Here is a 22,141-nt window from a genome sequence, read left to right as displayed (position 1 = left end):
TTTATATTCAGGTGGACATCTCCGTTCGATGTCTAAAAAGTACTTCGAACTCAGTAAGTCAAAAAAGTAATCTGTCTCCTTCTCCAAATACCTCCTTGTCCAGTGTCCCTGATTCCCATAAACTGTACTACCACTCATCCAAGCAGAAATCTGGATGACAAGCCTTTACTTTTTCCTGCCCTTCATCCCTCACACTCAGCTGACCATGACTTCTATCTCACTATTACGTTCGCTATCCTTTTCCTTTATTTCAGACTCGCTGCTACCCTCCTAGTCCATTCAGTTGCCCAGAAAGCTGCAACCGTCTCTTTAATTTCTCTCCAGATCTTTCCCACCCACAACCCCTATCTCTACCCAAAATCGTTCTCCATACTAAAGTCACGTGAATGTTTCTGAATCCTAAGTGTGGTAATAGAACTCAGATATTTCAAACTCTTGAAAGGATTCCTATTACACCCAGGGTCATTTCTAGAATTAAGGCTAAATTAAGGCTAGAAGACTCTCTACTATTTGACTCGTAATCTACTTCCTTTCTCTCTGCTCCAGCCACACAGATGGTCTTTTAGTTAACATGTCACACCTCATGACCTTCACACTTACTGAAGCAACCTTCACCTCTGTCAGAAACAACCGACACACCCCTCACCCCACTTAACTTGGCTAACTCCTCTCAGTCTCATACAAGTTTAGGAAGCACTAATGTCCTTAAGAGACAGAGAGTTTTCTCATGTTGCACATTTGGAAACTGAGGCTCAGAGAGGTTAGGGTATTGCCCCTGGCCATATAACTAGGTAGAAGAGCATAACTGCCTAATTACAGAGCCATACCAAGTTCATTGCAGGCAAGTTACCTAATTATTCCATGCCTTCGTTCCTCATCAAAAAAAAAAAAAAAAAAAAAAAAAAAAAAGGAGAGAGAGAGAGAGAACAATAATAATACTTTTCTCACAAAGTTGATATGAAGAGAGCAGTGTCTGTTATAAAACCACTATGTAGTTATGTGCTTTTATGGCAGTGGTGGTGATAGTTATTATTCTTATTATTGTACACTACATTTTAAAGAGCAAAATCAACCTTTCCCTTTCGACCCTTACAGCAGAACACCTGCTTTTTTGTTTCCTATGTCTTTTACACATTCCTATGCCCCCTTCCAGGCTCCTATCTCCATCATCCCTTCTGGCATACCCCCATGTTTTAGCCCACGAACTTCATAAGCATTGGGAGGAGATTTGAGCCCGTAATAGAAAGTTTTACTTGGGTCCTACCAATGACAGAGCCCATACAGAAAATAGGTAATGTATCACCCATTTCCCAAACTTTCACGCCTCTGATCCACCAGCTCTCCCTCCCCAACACAGCACCACAGCCTCACCCCCCAACAGAGTCCTAATAAACTTGACAAAGAGTTACCTTGAGTCACTCACCAGTCACCATCAGCAAGGTTAATAGGATACAATTCATGTTGATGCCCGAATCCTGTGCTGAGGACAAGGATGTAGTGGAAATTAACAGGCACGAAGAAAGCACAGAATTTATATCCTGCCTGGGGAATCCAGACAGCAGAAGGTGCAGGTGGGAGACCAGAGGATAAGGATTCTACAGAAGTCTGTCATCTAGAGGTTTCTCCTTCTACTCTTGATCCGCGCCATGAAAGCAGAGTCACCCCTCACAGCCGGAGATCTTCTCAGTCTAACTGAAGCCTGCCCTATGGGAAGATGAGGTCCACGGGTCTGAGCTTTATCTACTTCATCTAAAGAAAAGAATTCCAATGCAGGAGTCAAGTGGAGTTAAAAGTCATCCCAAGTTCCTCTCCTAAGCCTCTCCGTTCTTCTCAGCAGTCCCTTCCCTACAATGTGTGACCAGCCCCCCTCCCTCTACATGTCCCCATTGACCCCTGTCTGTTCTGAGCCGCTCTGATGAAGCACAGCTGTGTCCCACCCTCCTGTGTGACATTGCCTCCTCCCCTTCATGCAGGTAGTGCCTAGCCACCTCTCCTGAGAACGACTTCACTTGCACAGGTCATGTCTCACAACCGCAGGTGCCATTTGGATAAAAGCTCCCAACCAACACCAACACGAGTGGCTCTTTTCAGAGCTCCAAATCTTTCTTATTACACTGCCCCCCTGTATGCAGGGATCTCTTGCTCTCTCATTCATTCCTTTTTCAAAAAGGCTTTGTCTTTCACTGTTTTTGGTTTGCCACTTGTGATTTTAATGGAGTATTTTATATTATTTTAGTCTCTCTCCTTTCTTAGCATATCCATTATACTTTTTTAAATTTTATTTTTTATTTATTTTCAGCATAACAGTATTCATTATTTTTGCACCACACCCAGTGCTCCATGCAATCGGTGCCCTCTATAATACCCACCACCTGGTGCCCCAACCTTCCCCCCGCCCCGCCCCTTCAAAACCCTCAGATTGTTTTTCAGAGTCCATAGTCTCTCATGGTTCACCTCCCCTTCCAATCTTCCCCAACTCCCTTCTCCTCTCTATCTCCCCATGTCCTCCATGCTATTTGTTATGATCCACAAATAAGTGAAACCATATGATAATTGGCTCTCTCTGCTTGACTTACTTCTCTTTTTTTAATGTTTTTTATATGGTTGCCTTAGAGTTTGCAATATAAATTTACAATTAACCGTTGTCCACTTCCAAAAACACTGTGTCAGTTCATGGATAGTGTGAGTACCTAATGATAATAAAATAATTCTGACTTCTCTTCCCTTTCCCTTATATCACTGCTGTCATTCATTTTACTTGTATACGAGCATATATGCATGTAAGCATATATCATTGAATACACTGTCGGGGGGGGTGAAGTGAATTGAAGTTTTGCAAAAAGTTGCCTTTTTCAAAAGTTGACTTTTTCAAATTGATTTTTGGTGGTGGAATGGGACAGGAATATTATCTAAATAGAAAATCAGTTAGGTGGCAGAATGAAACAATAACAGAATTAGAGTCTCTGTAAACCTGATGGTTTGTGGAATGAGGCTAGAAGCAGATGCATCTCCAGTGCACAAGGAATTTGTAATAATACTAATATAGAACTTAATAACAAAAAATTACCAACATGAGGAAACGCTGAGTATCAAACACACACACACGAACACACACACACACACATCCATCCACAGAATTCTAAAGTTATTTTTTCAAACAGCTTTAAGAATGATGTCCATATCAGATTATCAGTATCCTAAAACTAAAAAGAAAAAAGTGGGGACACCAGGGTGGCTCAGTTGTTGAGTGGCTGACTCTTGATTTTAGCTCAGGTCATGGTCTCAGAGTCGTGGAAGCCAGCCCTGAGATGGGCTCCTTGTACAGCAGGGGAGTCTGCTTAAGGGTCCTCTCTCTCTCTCTCTCTCTCTGCCCCTCCCCCTGCTCTCTCTCTTTCTCTCTCTTTCTTTCTCTTAAATAAATAAATCTTTAAGAAAAAAATTAATAGGATTGGTAAACTACAAGAAGCACTCAATAGCTAAAATAATATAAAAAGGTATTCATATTGAAACAAGAAATCCCACACTTGAAAGTAGTTTGCTAGCCTGTAAAAATTATGTGGGGCAGGGGGGCAGGGGCAGCGTGGGGGAAAGAAGCTAAGGAAAGAGGGTTATGAGGACAAGATGGAAGAGGTTCAAGGGAGGCCATTAAAGCATGGTAGGGGTTTCCTCTACAGACAACAGGAAACTACTGAAGAGTTTTTAAAAGGAGACTGACATGATTTCATATGCATTCTAAAGGGGAAAAAAAAAAAACCCAACTCTAAATAAAAAGGAGAATCTCAAGTTGAGCAACACCAGATGGGCACACATATTAGTTCAAGCGTGACAAGATTATGGCCTGCATTAGGATGACAGCTGTGAGAATGAAAAGATAAGGATGGATTTAAGAGACTTCTGGAAGTAGAACTGTTTAAGGTTGAGTGGTGAGAAAAAGGGAGAAATCAAACAAATGGTAGGTAATCTCCTACAATTAGAAAAACAGGCAAAGACTGCATTTGAAAAGCTAGAGGAAGAAAGGATAAAATTCTGACATGCAAAATTTCAGGAACCTCAAGCAGATGCAAAAAAAAAAAAAAATGGTTTCAAGGAGGCAGTTCTATATGTGGGACAGGAGGTCTGGGCTAGAGATACTGATTTGAAACTCATAGACAGGTAGCAGTCCCCAGTACCAGCCTCCTCCAGAAAATCTGTTCTTTGGAAAGGCCTCAAACTCCCCTCCTGGCCCGTAAGCTTTCCAAAAAAATCTAGGCCCAACAACCTCTCTCAAATTTCAACTCTGTTAACTAATCCTACCCTCCCCACAGAAAACTTTGCACAGATCCATCCTGTCTTTGAACCTCAAGCACATTTCACAAACCAGCCCTATTCCCCAGTGGACCTCTGTGTCCACTGTGAGGGTCAGGAAAGTATGTGCCATGTCTCTTTTTCATTTTACACTTCAGGGAATTTGTGTGAGGAAATGTATCTTTTTCAAGATGTAGGAATGCCAGTTGATTAGCTGAAGCCTGGAGAATGCAGTTGAAAAGCTATGTGTCTCCAATAATAAGACCTAGATTCTATTTCTAGTCTTTCTAATCATGTGTGATTTTGAGATACTGGTGTAAATTCTGTTTTAGTTCTGTTATCTACAGAACAAGAAAAAAAAAATGGTACCAGCCTTGTTTCCTCTTTGTAGGCTTATTGTCCCATTGGCATGAGATTATGAGCTTATGAGACTTTGAAGGGCTAGAGTGATACAAAGAATAATTAATTTTACATCTCAGACTGCCCTGATATGAAATCACCACTGCCAGTGTCTATAAAGAATTTAGCTCAGAGCCTGGGATTTGAGAGCTATTACTGAAAGTGTTCTTGTTAGAGCGTGCTCTGAATTCTCCAAAGATGACCCTAGCAGTTTATTATTGGCTGAGAAATCTTTTCATTAGGTAAAAAGCACTGACAGGTCCTGCCTTCTGAATTGTCACCAATATACAGTAGGTCCTCAATTTAATATAACATAGAATACAGACCATTCCCCAGCTGTCAAACTAACTGCTCTATGAGTGCTTTTCATTCCCACATGTCCTTAGTTCAGAGCTGGGGACCAGGATCACAGACCAAGCTGGTGATGATGGCGGAGTGATGAAACAAACAGTGATCACAGGGAAAGAGGGAAAAAAGTGTAATAAAGATGGGAGGGGCTGAGGAAAGGGATAAGTATTAGGTGTTTCAGAGCAAACCTGGGGATACCGCCTGAGCTAAGGTGGCGAATCTTGTCCCTCACAGCCCTGACCTCAGAAACTCCATGTGGAAGATAAGCCCTGAGCCTAGAGCTCCCTTCCCCACAGACAGCTGATTTGAGGGGGATGGGCTTTTAGGGACAGCAGGTAGAGGGACCTGGATCTGGAAGTCTAAGGAACTGAGCAGGTAGAGGGACCTGGATCTGGAAGTCTAAGGAACTGGGCTTTTTTAATTTTTTTCCTTCCCTGAAAGACCCAAGAGAGGAACAGTCCCTCTTCCCTCGAGCAGAAGCCCATCTTCATTGTGTACCTGGAGCCCTCTTCCACCCGCCTCTTTATGCCCAGAGCTGTTTTCCCAACCCATTTCATGTCCCCTTACCTAGCCATATCCACTGATTCTACTAGGCATTCCTGAGGAGAACACTGTCCTGAGAGCTTCATACTCTGCTGATTTTCTGCACCTCACAGGGAAAGATCTGGACTGCTATGAAATTTATCTTCTATTTGGGTGTCCTTGCTGGTATGTATCCATGACCTTCTACTCCATCCTATAAGGCACAGGTTAATGTAAGTGGAGTAACTGGAGTAAGGCAGATTGGGCTGTGTGGAGGGTACAAAAGAAGAGCCTAAGAAAACCAGTCACAGACAGAACTAGGCATCTCCCTTCCGAGACCCCCCGCAAAGTCTCGCAGGACGCTGAGCCCACTGCTCCAGTGCTAAGCCACAGAGTGGGCGATGGTCCCCACTTGCCTAGGAGACTGCTCAACAATGAGTGTTCCCTGCGATGATTCCAAAATGTGGGGGACACATTTGTCACAGGGACAAAGAACTCATTTCGAAGTCTGATTTCCTCCTATTTCAAAAGCTAAGAGACTCAGAATGAGGGAATGAAGAAGTAGAAACAAGATCAAATGCAAGGGCCCTACCTCCTGCACCCCCTGACTTCCAAGAAGTCCTTCTGATGCCAGAATTTGCTGGTGAGGCATTCCCCACCACTCCGTGTTGCATCACTATTCGCTGTGTGGGCTTGGACAAATTACTTAATCCATCTGTGCCGCAGTCTCTTTTGTCGAAATGGGGATATTACTACCTGTATTATAGACATGTTGTGAAAATGTTAAATAAATCCATGTAAAGCACTTAGAACAAGAGCAGAGAGCCTCTTGTCCTTATTAATATGCCACGCTTTTCCCCCTTGGGATTTCTGTGTGATCAAAAAGCGTGTGGGGCAGTATAGGCTATGGCTCGGGAAGGATTATGGAAGAACCAAGGACAGCTGAGACAAGAATAGTATTTGATTTCTGACACTACAAACAGGCTTCCTCCCTACCGTCTCAAGTGTTTTTTTAAGAATTCACTTTTTTAAGTTACATGTTCACATTAAAAATTTGGAAATATTAAAAAGTAGAAAAAAAGAAACATTGTTCATAATCCCACCTCTCACTCAGCAGCACATGCTAACACTTTAAATTTATTCTGAGGCTTTATTTTATTTACTTGTGCATTTAAATGGTTTTTGTTTTCCTTTGCTTGTTTTTAGATGATTGGGTTACTGGATTAATGCACATGTTTCATATTATTAACTTAATGAAAGTTTATCAGTATTTCCTTTGTTGTTTAATATTCTTTATAAATATAATTTTAATATGTATATAACGTTCCATATGTTGATGTACTTTTCCACTTCGGTGCCTTACGTTACTATATTGGACATTAATATTTCTAATATTTAGCTATTATAAATAGTCCTAAAATGAGCACACATTCATAATCTTTGTCTACACTTGAATATTTCTTTGGAATGGATCCTTATGGTTTGAATTATTAGGTCATAGGTGATGCACTATTTACACTCTTCATGTCTAGCTCTAAATGTTTTTCAAACAGACAGAATTAATTCATGTCCCTACCTACAGTGAAAGAGAGCCTCTTCCACTGTACTTTCTTAACAGTATCAACATTAAACCAAAAATTATTATTATAAACATTAGATAAAATAGTATGTGATATTTACTAGAAGAAGAGGGTCAAACACTTTCACATCTCCTGGCCAATTCATTACTTCTTTTAAATTGCTCATATTGGGGCACCTGGGTGGCTCAATGGGTTAAGCTTCTGCCTTCAGCTCATGTCATAATCTCAGGGTCCTGGGATGGAGCCCCACATCAGGCTCTCTGCTCGGCAGGGAGCCTGCTTCCCCCCATCTCTCTCTGACTGCTTCTCTGCCCACTTATGATCTCTGTCAAAGAAATAAATAAAATATTTAAAAATTTAAAAATAAAATAAAATTGCTCATATCCCTGCCCAACTAGGAAACTGCTGATTAACACATATTTTAAGACAAGTAAGACAGGTAAGACATGACTTACCTATTAAGAATGTTCTATGTATTAAGAATACCGATTACTTTCCCAGGGACAGTTTTCTCTGCTCACTCGTCTGTGCAGAAAGAGGACCATGCTCCGTATCTGGTATACCTCAAGTCTCACTTCAACCCCTGCGTGGGTGTCCTCATCAAAAACAACTGGGTGCTGGCCCCAGCTCACTGCTACTTACCGTGAGTGCTGGCAACCCCTCCCCCTCCCCACCCCCTGAAGCAGCCCCCCTCATTCTACCTCAGTGGTGCTCAAAGGGAGGCAACTTTTCCTTCCAGGGTGCATGTGGCAAAGTCTGAAGATATTTTCAGTTTGTCACAATGCACTGAGAACGCGCTGTGTTCTTGGCACCTATCTAGCAAACAGAGGCCTTGGCCAGGAGGGCACTGATCATCCTAGAGTGCGCAGGCCAGCCCCCACAGGAATCACCCAGCCCCAAATGTCAGTAGTGAGGAAACCCGCCCCACAGGGCATGCCTCCTCAGTTTTTTCAAGTTTCTTAGTGACAATATGAATGTGTCTGAGTTAAGGGACCAGCAGGTTAACTGAAGGTGCACTCGAATTAGACAAATTGAGAATAGTTCAGTACCCCTAGCATTAGTACTGGAAAGGTATTAAGGGGCCAGAGGAGAGAATGGTACAAGACGGGCAGTGGGGAAGGCTGGGGAGGAGAGAGAGGAAGGGAGGAAGCACCGTGTGGAGGGGCGGCTCCATAGGAAGCACGTGTGACCGCCCTGGGAGAAGGCAGCTGGGAGGCTAAGTGCTCCCCCCCATTCTCCCTCCCAACACTGCCTGCTGCTGGCTAGCAACCAACACCTAATCAGAGACCAGAGGACAAGAGAATCCATCGATTTAATCTACATATATCACCTTCCAGAGGTGGAGAACAGGATGAAGTAGGCTTGTGAGTGGATCTGATGAAGCAAACAGAGCTCCAGCACTCAAGCATCCCATTCTCTTACGTCCACCAGAATGAAATGCCCAGTTGGATAGGCTGGAGCCAGAGTGGAGGGAAAGTAATGTTTTTCTGCCACACAAAGGTGGCAGAAAACACTACCACATTAAGGATGCCGCATGAAAACACAGCGGTTAAAGGCTCCCCCTTTACCGTGTGACCGTAGGTGAATTACTACTGTATGTCTCCATCGCTTCACATGCAAAATGGATTAAAAATAGAATCCACTTCCCAGTTTTGTGATGAGTCGTAAATGAGGTAATCCAGACTCCAGGTAAAGCAACTGATACGGTACCTGACACATTGTAACATTCAGTATCATCTTTGACGACAATGATAATGATGACAGTGATCATGGTGATGGTGGTGACGGTGACACTGGTTACTTCCAATCCCTTCTCCCTCCAGAAACCTGAAAGTGCTGCTGGGAAATTTCAGGATCCGAGTCAGAGATGGCACAGAACAGGCAATTAACCCCATCCAGATTATCCGCTACTGGAACTTCAGCCACAGCAACCCCCAGGATGACCTCATGCTCATTAAGCTGGAGAAACCTGCCAGACTCAACAACAAAGTCCAGCCCCTTCCCCTTGCCACCAGCAATGTCCGGCCAGGCACCGTCTGTCTGCTCTCAGGTTTGGACTGGAGCCAAGACAACAACGGTGAGTGCACCCCACCCCCCCACAGCAAATCAGAGTCATTAGTTACCCCGGAAGAGGAGCACCATGTCCACACAGCTGGGAAGAGAGGAAAGGAGAATGGGAAGAGACCACGAGTGGTCTAGCAAAATGAGACCCACCCCGAAGTCCAAAGCCCCTCCCTTCCCAGGATGGTGACACACCACTACCTCCTTGAGGCTTCAGGTGTTGAAGCCACCAGGCCATCTGACTCTGCACAGAGGCCACACCATTCCTGTCAGGCACAACTGCCACCGAAGGGGCTGGGCTCCTCAATTGCATATGGTTCATTCTGCATGTAGAGGAACATCAGAGAACGGGAGTCAGGTCACCTCTTATTCCTCCAAGACGGGAAACAGAATAGAAAGGAAACTCTGTTTCTCAAAGCGACATAAAGCCTATTTTTAAATCCTCTGGATTAACTCTCATAACCATGCATGAAATCATTCTCTTTTCTCATTCCTTTTTTCGTCAGACATACACACAAAACACCAGTGGAAATAGAGGGTGGTGGTTGGAGGGGCTCCAGAATAAAGGCGACCAGGAAGGCTTCTTCTGTCCTGTCTTCCCTCAGGCAGACACCCTGATTTAAGGCAGAACCTGGAGGCCCCTGTGATGTCTGATAAAGAGTGCCAGAACACCGAACAAGGAAAAAGCCACCGGAACTCCTTATGTGTCAAATTTGTGAAAGTCTTCAGCCGAATTTTTGGGGTAATCTTTTTCTCTATATTCAGTTTATTTGCCTGTATGTATCTAGTTAACCAATCATGACATTAAAAAAATTAGAATGCCCTCATCCTCTCACAATTTTTTGAGAATTTGATAAGGCTGCAGCAAAGCTCCCATTGTTCCTTCAGCAATGGGCCCTCCTTATAGATGTCCTTATTCATTAAAGCGTGTCATGCAAAACCTCCATTTTGCTAGATTTATTATTCTCATAGTTGCAGGTCAAAATGGGCTTTAAAAAAAAATTCAAACTTCACCATGGAAACTGGCTTCACCAGTCCAGAGAAAAATGGGGTTTGATTCATTTTACAGTTCTAGAGAGTTACAGTTCTAGAGAGGTTTTTCTCTGACTTTCTCAAGAAGAAACAAGGCTAGAACTCATCTAGATCCAAAGCTTCCTGTCCCCTGATCTGGGGCTGTTTTCATGATCCAGCATGCTACCCCTGGGCAGAGCTCATCCATGTTGGGGACGAGAGGACTCCTGTGACAAGATCTGACCATCTCTCTCTGTCTCTCTCTCTCTCTGTACTATCTCTGGTAGGAGGTGGCCGTCGCTACCGTGATCTGCAAAAACAAGCTCCAGGGGATCGAGGTGGGACACTTCATGGGAGGAGATGTTGGAATCTACACTAATGTTCACAAATATGTATCCTGGATTGAGAGCGTCACTAAAGAAAAATGACACTCTACTATTCCCTCTGCATCCCACTGGCTTTGTCATTAACTCTACAAGCCGCTACTTCCCTCAAACTCAAAATAAAATTTCCAAGTGGAAATGCATCACACCACTAGCCTATTTTTTCTTGGTTGTGTCTCTGCCCATATCCCACCATGATGTGAAAAATCAAGAACAAAAAATGAAATGAGCGCTTATCACACTATACCAGGGTTATATCCATTATCTCATTTAATGCTCATAACAAACCCTTGAGGTTATCTTTCATCCCCACCTTACAAATGAGAAAGTTGAGAATAAAAAGAGTACTTAACATTGTCTAAAGCCAACAGACATCACAGACTGGAACGGAACCCCCAAATTCAGATTCTCAGTCTTGTGCTCTAGGCCCCAAAATTATAGGGGGGGGTCCATGGAATCACAACAGATTGTGGCTTCTATTTTCCTGCTATTTCTCTTATTCAAAGAGTCTGAAGCTTTCACTTGTGGCTAAGATTGTGGGTTCTGGAATAATATCTCGTAAGAATGGCCAAGCTTTCTCTCACTGCTGTACTGACTGCAGTATGCAGCAGGAGAAGAGCTAGTAAATAAGTAAGAAGTGAAAAACAGAACATCAGGACAGGGTCAACAACCATAAATCAAGTCCAACAGGAAGCTTTGCAGCTCCAGAACCAGGTGAAAAATTCATCTGGATCCAAAGAGAGTAAAACCTCAGAGCAATAGAAGATTCCAGAGGCAGATATGGCTGAGAGGAGGTGAAGGAAGGGCAAATTGGGCTTAGCCACAGACCATGTAATTAAAAAAGCCAAGAAAGGGGGTACCAGTCCTCTGGTTGAGAACTTTGGTAAAGAACTTGAGAACTGAAATGAGAAGAAACCAGAGAGGGAGACAAACCATAGGAGACTCTAAATCTCAGGAAACAAACTGAGGGTTGCTGGACGGGAGGGGGGTGGGTGGGATGGAGTGGCTGGGTGATGGACACTGGGAAGGGTATGTGTTGTGGTGAGTGCTGCATATTGTATAAGACTGATGAATCACAGACCTGTACCCCTGAAACAAATAATACATTATATGTTAATTTAAAAAAAAAAAAAAGTGTTCAACCAATTGGTTGAACCAACCAGTTGGTTCAAAACCAATGTTCAACCTACTGAGCTACCCAGGTAAAAAATAAATTAAAAAAAGAATAAACAAAGAATAAAAAGAACTTGAGAACTGAGAACTCCCAAGTATCTCAAATCTGGAAATGATAAAGAAATTCTGGATATTCAAGACATTGGGGAATAAGGGACAAGGGTGGGTAATCTCCTCGCAGTGGTAGAATGAGGAAAGAACCACATACTATCCTTGGACTATATTTTCTATTTCCTAAGTTTAAAATACAATCTATACTTTTGTGTTAGGCAGAATAATGGTTCCCTAAACATATCTACACCCTAGTCCCCAGAACCCATAAATATGTTATTGTACATGAAAAAGGCAGCTTTACAGCCATGATTGTTTATACACCTTGGGATAAGGAAATTATCCTGGATTATGTGGGTGGGAGCAATGTAATCACCTGGACCCTTAAAAGTAGAAGAGAAAAACAGTATTTGCCCAGAGAGATGTGACAACAGAAGAGGTAGCAGAGATTCAAAGCATGAGAAGGATCTGACTGGTCACTGCAGCTTTTGCAGATGGGAGAAGGGGACTATAAGGAAAGAAATGTGAGTAGTGAGTAGTCTCTAGAAACTGAGAATGAAACTCAGCTTCCAACTAGCAAAGAAATGGGAACTTTAGTGCTATAATTGCAAGGAACTGAATCCTGAAAACAACCAAAATGGGCAAGGAAATGGATTCTCCCCAACAAGAAACACAACCTGAACAACACCTTGATTTTAGCCCATTGAAATTTTTCAAACTTCTGACCTATGGTACTGTAAACATAATAAACTTGTGTCAATTTAAGGTATTTGTGGTAATTTCTTATAGCAGCCATAGAAAACTAATACAACTTTCAAAACACATTTCCTAAAAGAATTGCTTTCTATAATAGGATATAAAAACCTTCAATGGTTGTCAATTGCCTTGAAAATAAACTCTAAACTCATCAGAATGGCATCCAAATCTCCTTGAGACCTCCCACCCACCCTACCCTACTCTCAAAATATTTCTAAATACATTTTCTGTCACTTGACCCTGTGAAATGCAAATATGAGTAAAAGGAATGTCAGAAGAAAATGTAAAGAAAAGCCTAATGCCCTCTGTCTGTTAAGATGGCAACCTGGTCAAGATCCAAACTTCACAAAGTTAGATTAAAAAAAAAATTCCTCAAGGGGCGCCTGAGTGGCTCACTTGACTTGGCATCGGATTCTTGATTTTGGTTTGGGTCATGATCTCAGGGTCATGAGATCGAGCCCCAAGTTGGGCTCCACTAGGTGGAGCCTGCTCAAGATTCCCTCTCTCCCTCTCCTCCTGCCCCTCCCTACCTAGCTCACTCTCTCTCTCTTTCTCATAAAATATAATATAATAATATAAAATATAATATAATATAATATTCCTAGTGGTGAAGGCAAAAGCAGCATTATCCCAGGCAAAGTATTTACTCTGCCCCCACTGCCTATGATTTAGACAAAGATAAATCATATCAGTCACTATACAATCAACTCCTCAGTGTAGGTTTTTTCTACTCATTTTTTTCAATCCCATTCATTAGAGTGAGTTTCCCAGGCACAGTGACCAGCAACAGCATGGTTCTAGGGCTAAACTATCAAGACTACGAATCATCAAGACTTCCCTGAGTGCCATGTTGCAGCTCACAGATCCCTTTCCCTCTGTCCTCCCTCTACTCCTGGCTCCTACATCTAAGGTTGTACTGTGTTCTCTCCTTGAGGAAGGTGCCATCTCTCCTTGAGGAAGGTGCTAATGTTATTTCATTGATCGTAACCCCTTAAAACCCCAAAAAGGTTTTAGTTTACATTCTGCCTTAGACAGAGAGTCAAGTTTACTCCAAAATAAGAATACAGTTTTAGGGGTATCTGGGTGGCTTAGTGGGTTAAGCCACTGCCTTTGGCTCAGGTCATGATCTCAGGGTCCTGGGATTGAGCCCAGCCCCACATCGGGCTCTCTGCTCAGCAAGGAGCCTGCTTCCCCCCTCCTCTCTCAGCCTACTTGTAATCTCTCTCTCTGTCAAATAAATAAATAAAATCTTTATTAAAGTAATTTTTAAAAAGAATACAGTTTAAACAGAATGCAGTAAGGGTCACCCAATTTTCGTTTTGTTTTTTTTTTTTTTTTTAGATCTCTTCTCAAGCTATATTCCCCACTTACTTGAGGTTTCTGAGGGGGAAAAAAAAAAAAAGATATCTAGTAACTTGTCCAAGACCATAGATTTAAAAAGCAGACTAAGGATACAAACCTTGTCCAACTGACCAAAGCCTGTGCCATTCCCTTTATGTTCTTCCATAACCACATTTCTAAATACACAGATGTTTCCTAAATACTTAAACTTCCTTCTTTCCTCACATATAGCAAAAAAGCCCCTATTTAGATAACATAAGAAGTTTCATGGCTTCTCATGTAATCTCTGATTTTAGCTCCCACTGAAAAATTCTTCGAGGTCTGTATATAGTGCGTCATCACAATTCCTATTTAAAAATAAGGCCTCTTTGGAAACCACTTCACAATGTTCCAGTTCTATATTCCAGAAAATGATAGAAGTAAGCCCAATATAGGTATAACAAGAATGACTAAACTATGATATCAAGAGGTAATTGGCAATATCATTTCAACTTATGTATTTTGGTAAATAGCTTTGAATGAGAAATCATAGCCAAAACAACATTTTAAAAACAAATCATTGGGGCACCTGAGTGGCTTAGTCAGTTAAGCCTCCAACTCTTGATTTCAGCTCAAGTCATGATCTCAGCAGTCATGAGATCGAGCCAACAGCAGGCTCTGTGCTGAGGGGGGAATCTGCTTGAGATTCTCTCCATCTCCCTCTGACCCTCCACCCACTCACACATGGCATGTTCTCTCTCTCTCTCAAACAAATAAATAAATCTTTAATTGAGAAACAAAACCAAATAGTCATATTTTAGATCACTTATTTGTGGAGCATAACAAATAACGTGGAGGACATAGGGAGATGGAGAGAAGGGAGTTGAGGGAAATTGGAAGGGGAGATGAACCATGAGAGACTATGGACTCTGAAAAACAATCTGAGGGTTTTGAAGGGGCGGGGGTGGGAGATTGGGGGAGCCAGGTGGTGGGTATTATGGAGGGCACATATCGCATGGAGCACTGGGTGTGGTGCATAAACAATAAATTCTGTTACTCTGAAAAGAAATTTTTTTTAAAAAAAAGAAAGAAATTCACTCTCCTTTTACAAAGAATTTCAAAATCGTAATGAGCCAGTAACTAATATTAGCAGAGATAAATTTAAGAAATCTGCAGATAAATGCCTGAAACATAAAGCTGAAGCTAAGAATGATTTGTTGAACAAATACTACATCAGCTTGGACGTGCTACTATTGTTATTAAAATAAACAATATATTATTTCTCAAAACAATTTAAGTCATAATCAAGGAAAACAGATTTTTAACCCTCTTCATTTTAGCCACTAATACTTCTGACACAGATTTAGCTATAATTTATTCATCTTCATAATATAGAAATTTCTATCAGTTGTGTGCTTCAAAAGAAAATTATTACCAAGAGTGAAAATATTTTCAATTCAGACTATTAACTATATGTAATAGAATTACCTTATGGACATAAATTTTTGTGCAAGAATTTAACTTGTAGACTGATATTAACTCTGACATGATTTTTTTAAATACTCAATCTAAAATCTAGCAACAAATTGCTGAAATAATCATTAAATCTTTAAGATTTTTGGATGAGTATCTACCAGGCTCCTCCTGTTTAGAATATCCTACTGCATGTGCACCTTAAGTAAAAAGGATAACTGTAGACATCAGTCATGTTCTGACTTAGGCCCATCCTAATCAGTGTCACATCACATTCTTGGCTAAAGTGAATGCTCGACTGAAAAAGAACAGCCAATGCAGAAGAGCTTTTGAAAAAGCATTTATGCATTTGTTTTAGTAACCTTTCGAAGGTTTCTAAAGATACTAGCTTCTGAAGATACTGCCCATATCGGGCAGTAACCTCTTTGACCTGAGCCACAGCAACTTCTTGCTAGACACATCTCCAAAGGCAAGGGAGACAAAGGCAAAAATGAACTATTAGGATTTCATCAGGATTAAAAGCTTTTGCATAGCAAAGGAAGCAGCTAACAAACCCAAAAGTGTTTGTCCCAGCCTAAAGAATGGGAGAGGCTATTTGAAAATGATTTATCAGATAAAGGATTAGGATCCAAAATCTATAAAGACCTTATTGAACTCAACACCCCCCCCCAAAAAAAAAAAAAAAAAAAAAAAAAAAAAAAAAAAAAAACACACACAAAAATCCAGTCAGGAAATGGGCAGAAGACATGAACAGACATTTCTCCAAAGAAGACATACAAATGGCTAACAGACATGTGAAAAAATGCACAACATAACTCCACATCAGGGAAGTACAAATCAAAATCACAAAAAACCACCTCGCATTGGTCAGAATATAAAAATTACTAATAAATAAATTACTAATAAATGACATAGGCTTTCTGATGATTTTTGTATGGATTTTAATAGCTTTTATCTAAAGCAAAGCCTCCACTATTCAGGAGATCTCATACTCTCTCTTCTAGTCAAGAAAATGACTCTAATATTTCCCCTCCTACTCCCTTTCCCTCCACCTTTCTCCCCGTCCTTCCCTCCACCTCTCTCCTGGATCAGTCACATCAATATACAACTACACCATTATTTCTTATATTAACAGTAAGTATCTAGATCTCATGTCCCCTACCTCCTGCTGCTCTTTATCTCCAATTTACAACAAAACCCCTTGAAAAGGTTCTCACTTTCTCCAATTGCTTTCCAACCCAGTCTCCTGCCCCAACTCAAATCTGACTTTCACAGTGTTCCCTCTAAAAGCTCCTCTTTCTAAAGTCTTTGATGGCTTGTATATTTCTACAAGGTCAAATCTTGGCTCTCATTTCACCTGACATTATCAGTATCATCTGACAGTCAGTCATTCCCTCTTCTTAGAAACAGTTTCCTGACTTAGCCCAGGGCAGCATGATCTTTTTTCTACTGACCTCACCAGCTACTTCTTTTCAGTCTACTTTACTGATTCAACAACATCTCTCCAATCTCCTAACATCAGAGTACCCAAGTTTCAGTCTTAGACTTCTTCCATCTATATACACCTACTTCCTTAGTGATCTATACCAGTCTTGAAATTTTAAATACCACACATGCTCTAAAAACTCCTGAATGTATATCTCAAGTTTGGACATCCCCCTTGACTTCCAATCTCATATCTTCAGCTGTCTACTCAACAGCTACACTTTGATATCTAATCTATATCTCAAACTTAACATATCCAAATTGAACTCCAAGTTTTACCCAAATATCAACCTCCTCCACCCACAGTCTTCCCCATATAATCTGAGGACCCTGTAATTTACTCAAGCCCAAAATTCTGGAATCACTTTTGATTCCTCTCTGCTGCCTCAAATCCAATCTACAGGTAAATTCTACCAGTTCTACTTCAAAACATTTCAGAAATCTTACCACTTCTCCCTGCCTCCACTATTACCACCCTGGTAGGCTTGGATTATTACAAAATCCTCCTAACTCATCTCCCTTTTTCTACTTTTGCTGTATTAAACTCAACCTATTCTCAATACAACTAACTACCAAAGTGATCTTTTAAAATGTAAGTAAAGTTTTATCACTTGCCTCTGCTAAAAACCCTCCAATGGCTTCCCATCTCACTCAGAATAAAAGACAAAGTCTACACAATGGTCTATATGGGCCCTAAAAATTCTACTGGCCCCTTTGACCTAATCTCCATCACACCCTCTACTCTAGCCACACTGGCCCTCTTGCTCTTCATTGAACACATTAGACACTTTCCTGCCTCTAAATTTTGCACTTTCCTCAGATACATGCATGGCTTACTTCCTAAAAATCTTTGCTTAAATATTAGTTACTCAGTGAAGTCTTATCTGACTACCCTGTTTAAAATTAGGACCCCTACCTCTGATGAAAGTATGTCTTAATCGTCTATGATATTGTGACATGCATATGAGAAACCTTAGAATTATGTTTATTCACCACTTTTAGACTTAAGCTTTTAGGGTTTTTCAAGGATGTTTGCTGTAGCACTGTAAAAAGCAAAAAACGGGGGCAGATGGTAATAAAAATGTCCAGCCATAAACTGTTGCTTATTTTTTAAGAAAGTAGTACAATCATAAATAATAACATATATGGTCATGTAAAATGGTGTAGAAAAGGCAGAATCAGACCTATAAATACAAAGAGCAAAACGATGGTCGCCAGAGAGACAGGGAGTAGGGAGATGGTCAAAATGGGTGTAGGGGAGTGGGAAGTACAGGCTTCCAGTTACGTAATAAATACATCATGGGGATAAAGGGCACAACAAAGGGAACAGCAATGACATTGTAATACTGCCCTATGGTGACAGGTGGTCACTATGAGCATAGCATAACATGTAGAGAAGTTGAATTAGTATGTCATACATCTGAAAATAATGTAACAATGTGTGCCAACTATACTCAAATACAGAATATTAATACAAATTAAAAAGTAAAATGATATAGAGAAGAATGTGTAATGGCATCAAAACTGTAAGTATAAAACTCAGTTTATACAATAGTATATGTGTTATAGCTCCATGGTTTTTGTGCCCATGGCTATTCACGCAACAGTACCTAATAATCTAAACAGTGAAGAACAAGAGGAAAACAAACAAAAAGATCCCTGTCCTCGTGGAGTATACAGTCTAGCTTAAGGATAAAGGCAGTTAAATAAATTTAAAGATCTATTATACCACATAAGTGCTATGGGGGGAAAAGTGAAATGGAATTGGAGTGCTGGGATAACCTGAGCAGGTTCTAAGAATCCTTGGGAATCCCAGGAAAGCAGTAAATGGAGTTGGAAGGTGGTTGTGGGAGGTGGCATCTGGGTTCCTAGAGATGTTATTATTAACATGACATAGTGAGAATGCCATCATCAGGGTGCGAGTGAGTGTAGGGAATGTTTTTGGTAAGGTATAATAATAAAGTGTGACAAAAGGTGGCCTCCATGTCTGAGTTTACCCATGTGATTCTGAGGACAAAAACACAAAAGAAAGGCAAAGGATATGAGAGCTCTCTAGGGACATCTAGAATACAAATCTCAGAAGCAATGATTTGTGGTGCGTAAACAATGAATTCTGGAACACTGAACAGAAATTTAAAAAAATAAATAAAAATCAAAAAAAAAAAAAAAAAAAGGAGAAGAAGCAATGATTCGGCCTGGCAAGTGCTCCTGTGGGAACAATGGGAAAACCCAAAGCCAGCTGCTACACAGCTAAGGGCTTTGGAGTTCATCAACTGCAATATCAGATGTTCCTCCAACCCTTTTTCTAGTTCCTCACAAATATCCAGAGTGCTGAATTACAAAACCTTATTAAAAGAAAGAAAGCCTGAACTGTTCATACGTGTTTTCTTTTTAAGTTTTTATTTAAATTCCAGTTAGTTAACATACAGTGTAATAATAGTTTCAGGTGAACAATAGAATGACTTGACACTTAACATACATCACCCGGTACTCATCACAACAAAAGCACTCCTTAATCCCCATCACCTATTTAACCCATCCCCCTTGGGGCACCTGGGTGGTGCCTTGGTTAACCCATCCCCCTACCCACCTCTCCTCTGGCAATCATCAGTTTGTTCTCCATAGTTAGGAGTCTTTCTTGTTTCATAGTCATCTTTTACCCTATATTCAATAAGTCCTCCTCAACATGATACTATGTTAATTAGATTGATTATACATTAGGAAAACTTCAGTGATTTTAATGCTCTACTCTTTCTAACCCTTGCTGCACAGTAGAATCAGCCAGGGAAGCTTTATTTTATTATTATCATCATCATTATCATTATTATTATATTATTTTCAGTTAGCAAACATATAGTTTTTGATGTAGTGTTCAACAATTCATTAGTTGCGTATAACACCCAGTGCTCACCACAACACAGGCCCTCCTCAATTCCCATCACCCAGTTACCCCATCCCCCCACCCCCCACCTTTCTCTAACCCTCAGTTTGTTTCCTGGAGTCCAGAGTCTCCCATGGTTTGTCTCCCTCTCTGATTTCTTCCCATTCAGTTTTCCCTCTCTTCCCCTGTGGTCCTCCCCTCCACTCCTTATGTTCTACATATGAGTGAAACCATATGATAATTGTCTTTCTCTGTCTGACTTATTTCACTTAGCGTAATCCCCTCCAGTTCCCTCCATGTTGATGAAAATGGTGGGTATCCATCCTTTCTGATGGCTGAGTAATATCCCATTGTATATATAGACCACATCTTCTTTATCCATTCGTCTGTTGAAGGGCGTCTTGGTTCTTTCCACAGTTTGGCAACTGTGGCCATTGCTGCTACAGACTTTGGGATATATATGGCCCTTCCCATCTCCTCTGGGACTCCGCTTACACAATAACTACTCTGTTGCTTCTATGTGCCGTATAGCTGTTCTTTTCTTTTACATTTTCCATCTTTTTACAGATGCCTGTTACCTTCTGAGAGTTCTTTGAGCTGAACTTCCAGTTCGTTAATTAGTTTATTAAGTATTCATTAATTCACCATCAATTCTGCTGTTTAATCTAATTATTGAGTTACTTTATTTCATTTAAAAATACATATTTCAGAATGCAAAAAGAAATCAGACAGCAGGTGTGTGACCTAGAATCAGCCAACCAAGAAGCTTGCCAGCAGGACTGTGGACCTTGGAGCTAGCACCCAGGGGCACATTCACAGAGGCAGTGGCCGTGTCACAATGTTGAGAGGCACAATGTTGACAGTCGAAATGTGTGTGGTGGTTCCAGCATCAGTCCTCAGAAAGAGACCTGGTCGTGTTCTCAGTTGTTTAAACTCTCTTGGTTCCCATTCTGATCTTGACTGTCCAGTCTTCCCTCTGGAAGGATTCTGTGAGATAGCCAATTTCCTCGCAATAAATGTATTTTCTCCTTAAGTCATTTGAAGCTGAACATGAGATAGGATATGGAGAAAGTACCAGACAGATGAAGCAGTAATTTCTTCCTTCTACATAACTCAGATTCCATTGATACTATCACAAGTTATGGTTCAAAATAGTAAAGTTAAAAACATATTACTTAAAGTTATACAATTAAGGACAAATAAAACACATCAAATTTAGGGAAGGAGAAGAGTTTTGGGGTTAAGTGAGATAATCCCCAAACTGTGATGGATAGGATTCAAAAGTTACAGTTCAAAGTTGATAAACCAAGTAAGAGAGGCAAAATCTTAAAGCGCTCTGAAAGCAACTAAGGCAAATGGCAAAATATGACTACATCTGGGCAGTGGGAGGAATAATGGGGAGTGGAATGAAAACATGTTCGTTTGAAACATTTTAGTCCTCTCCTAGGCTGAATCATACTACGTAACAGAAAGAAAGGCCAGTGACACCCACATACACAGAGGCACACACAGGCACATGTGCACAGGCACATGGATCCAGCTGCAGCTCTGGGAATGCAAACTAGAAAAGATTTACATAAAAACTAGTGCAAGAGCACAGATTTGCCTCCAGATTTGTTTTCTGGGATAAAACACAAAGCAGCCTCACACCCATCCTGAGCTAAATCATGTTTAGAAAATGAAGGAAATTTAATCCCCCAAAGTGGGGAAAATGCAAGTAGTTTGTCCCCAAGAAGAGCCAGTCATAGATACTTCAGCTGTGACTGGGATCTTGGCTCCCAGGCAACCCACTAATAACCTTTCAAGTTGCAACAAACTTGAAAGACTAATTGTTTATTTCATCTGTTGAAAAATACTCATAAAGTTGGAGTTTATGAGTATGGAGTATTCCATAGGCTCACCCCAGCATAAAGACTTATAAGTATGAACAAGAGAAACTTAAGGTTTACTGGAAAATGTACAAGACCTGCAGTCCAAAGCTCTGAGACTGTTTTACCTGCATCGTTTACCAGCTGATGATCTTAAGCAAATCACTGCTCCAGCCTGAGTTTTGTGATGTATAAAATGAAGATAGAAATATTTACTACAGGAGCGCCTGGGTGGCTCAGTGGGTTAAGCCACTGCCTTCGGCTGGGGTCGTGATCTCGGGGTCCTGGGATCGAGTCCCACATCGGGCTCTCTGCTCAGCAGGGAGCCTGCTTCCTCCTCTCTCTCTTTCTCTGCCTGCCTCTCTGCCTCCTTGTGATCTCTCTCTGTCAAATAAATAAATAAAATCTTAAAAAAAAAAGAAATATTAACTACATAGAGTTGTTATTAAAATCAAGTGAGATAATGGGTGATATATACGAATACGTGGTAAAATGTAAAGGCCAACCCAAATGGGAGGTACTATTACTATCATTCTTACAATTGTT

At 40.9% G+C, this 22,141-nt stretch overlaps 2 protein-coding genes across 6 annotated transcripts in view; one reads left to right on the top strand and one right to left on the bottom strand.

The window, feature by feature from the left end:
* Positions 1-1,940, bottom strand: part of LOC101691537 (probable inactive serine protease 58) — a 28,306-nt gene extending 26,366 nt beyond the window's left edge. Inside the window, exon 1 of one of the 2 annotated variants that reach the window (XM_004741609.3) lies at positions 1,424-1,940. In XM_004741609.3, the coding sequence (XP_004741666.1) occupies positions 1,424-1,460 (37 nt within the window). In that variant the 5' untranslated portion in view covers positions 1,461-1,940. Of the gene's footprint in view, positions 1-1,409 lie in introns of both variants that reach the window. The other variant, XM_013049647.2, reaches the window with a different exon arrangement.
* Positions 1,941-5,177: 3,237 nt separating this feature from the next.
* PRSS37 (serine protease 37) lies at positions 5,178-10,730 on the top strand. 4 transcript variants are annotated; one of them, XM_004741611.3, is made up of 6 exons: positions 5,178-5,242; positions 5,625-5,739; positions 7,635-7,776; positions 8,957-9,210; positions 9,800-9,936; positions 10,493-10,730. In XM_004741611.3, the coding sequence occupies exons 2-6, from the start codon at positions 5,706-5,708 to the stop codon at positions 10,631-10,633; spliced, it is 708 nt and encodes a 235-aa protein (XP_004741668.1). In that variant the 5' UTR covers positions 5,178-5,242; positions 5,625-5,705; the 3' UTR covers positions 10,634-10,730. The 4 variants fall into 4 exon arrangements, with proteins under 4 accessions (XP_004741668.1, XP_004741670.1, XP_004741669.1 ...); XM_004741613.3 differs by having other exon boundaries at positions 5,193-5,242; positions 5,688-5,739; XM_004741612.3 differs by having other exon boundaries at positions 5,214-5,406; positions 5,688-5,739.
* The last annotated feature ends 11,411 nt before the right edge of the window (positions 10,731-22,141 follow it).

Source organism: Mustela putorius, unplaced genomic scaffold, assembly GCF_011764305.1.
Source record: "Mustela putorius furo isolate JIRA1106 unplaced genomic scaffold, ASM1176430v1.1 tig00003845_pilon_pilon_pilon, whole genome shotgun sequence".
In the NCBI taxonomy this organism is placed as follows: Eukaryota; Metazoa; Chordata; class Mammalia; order Carnivora; family Mustelidae; genus Mustela; species Mustela putorius.
This window is presented reverse-complemented; position numbering and strand designations above follow the sequence as displayed.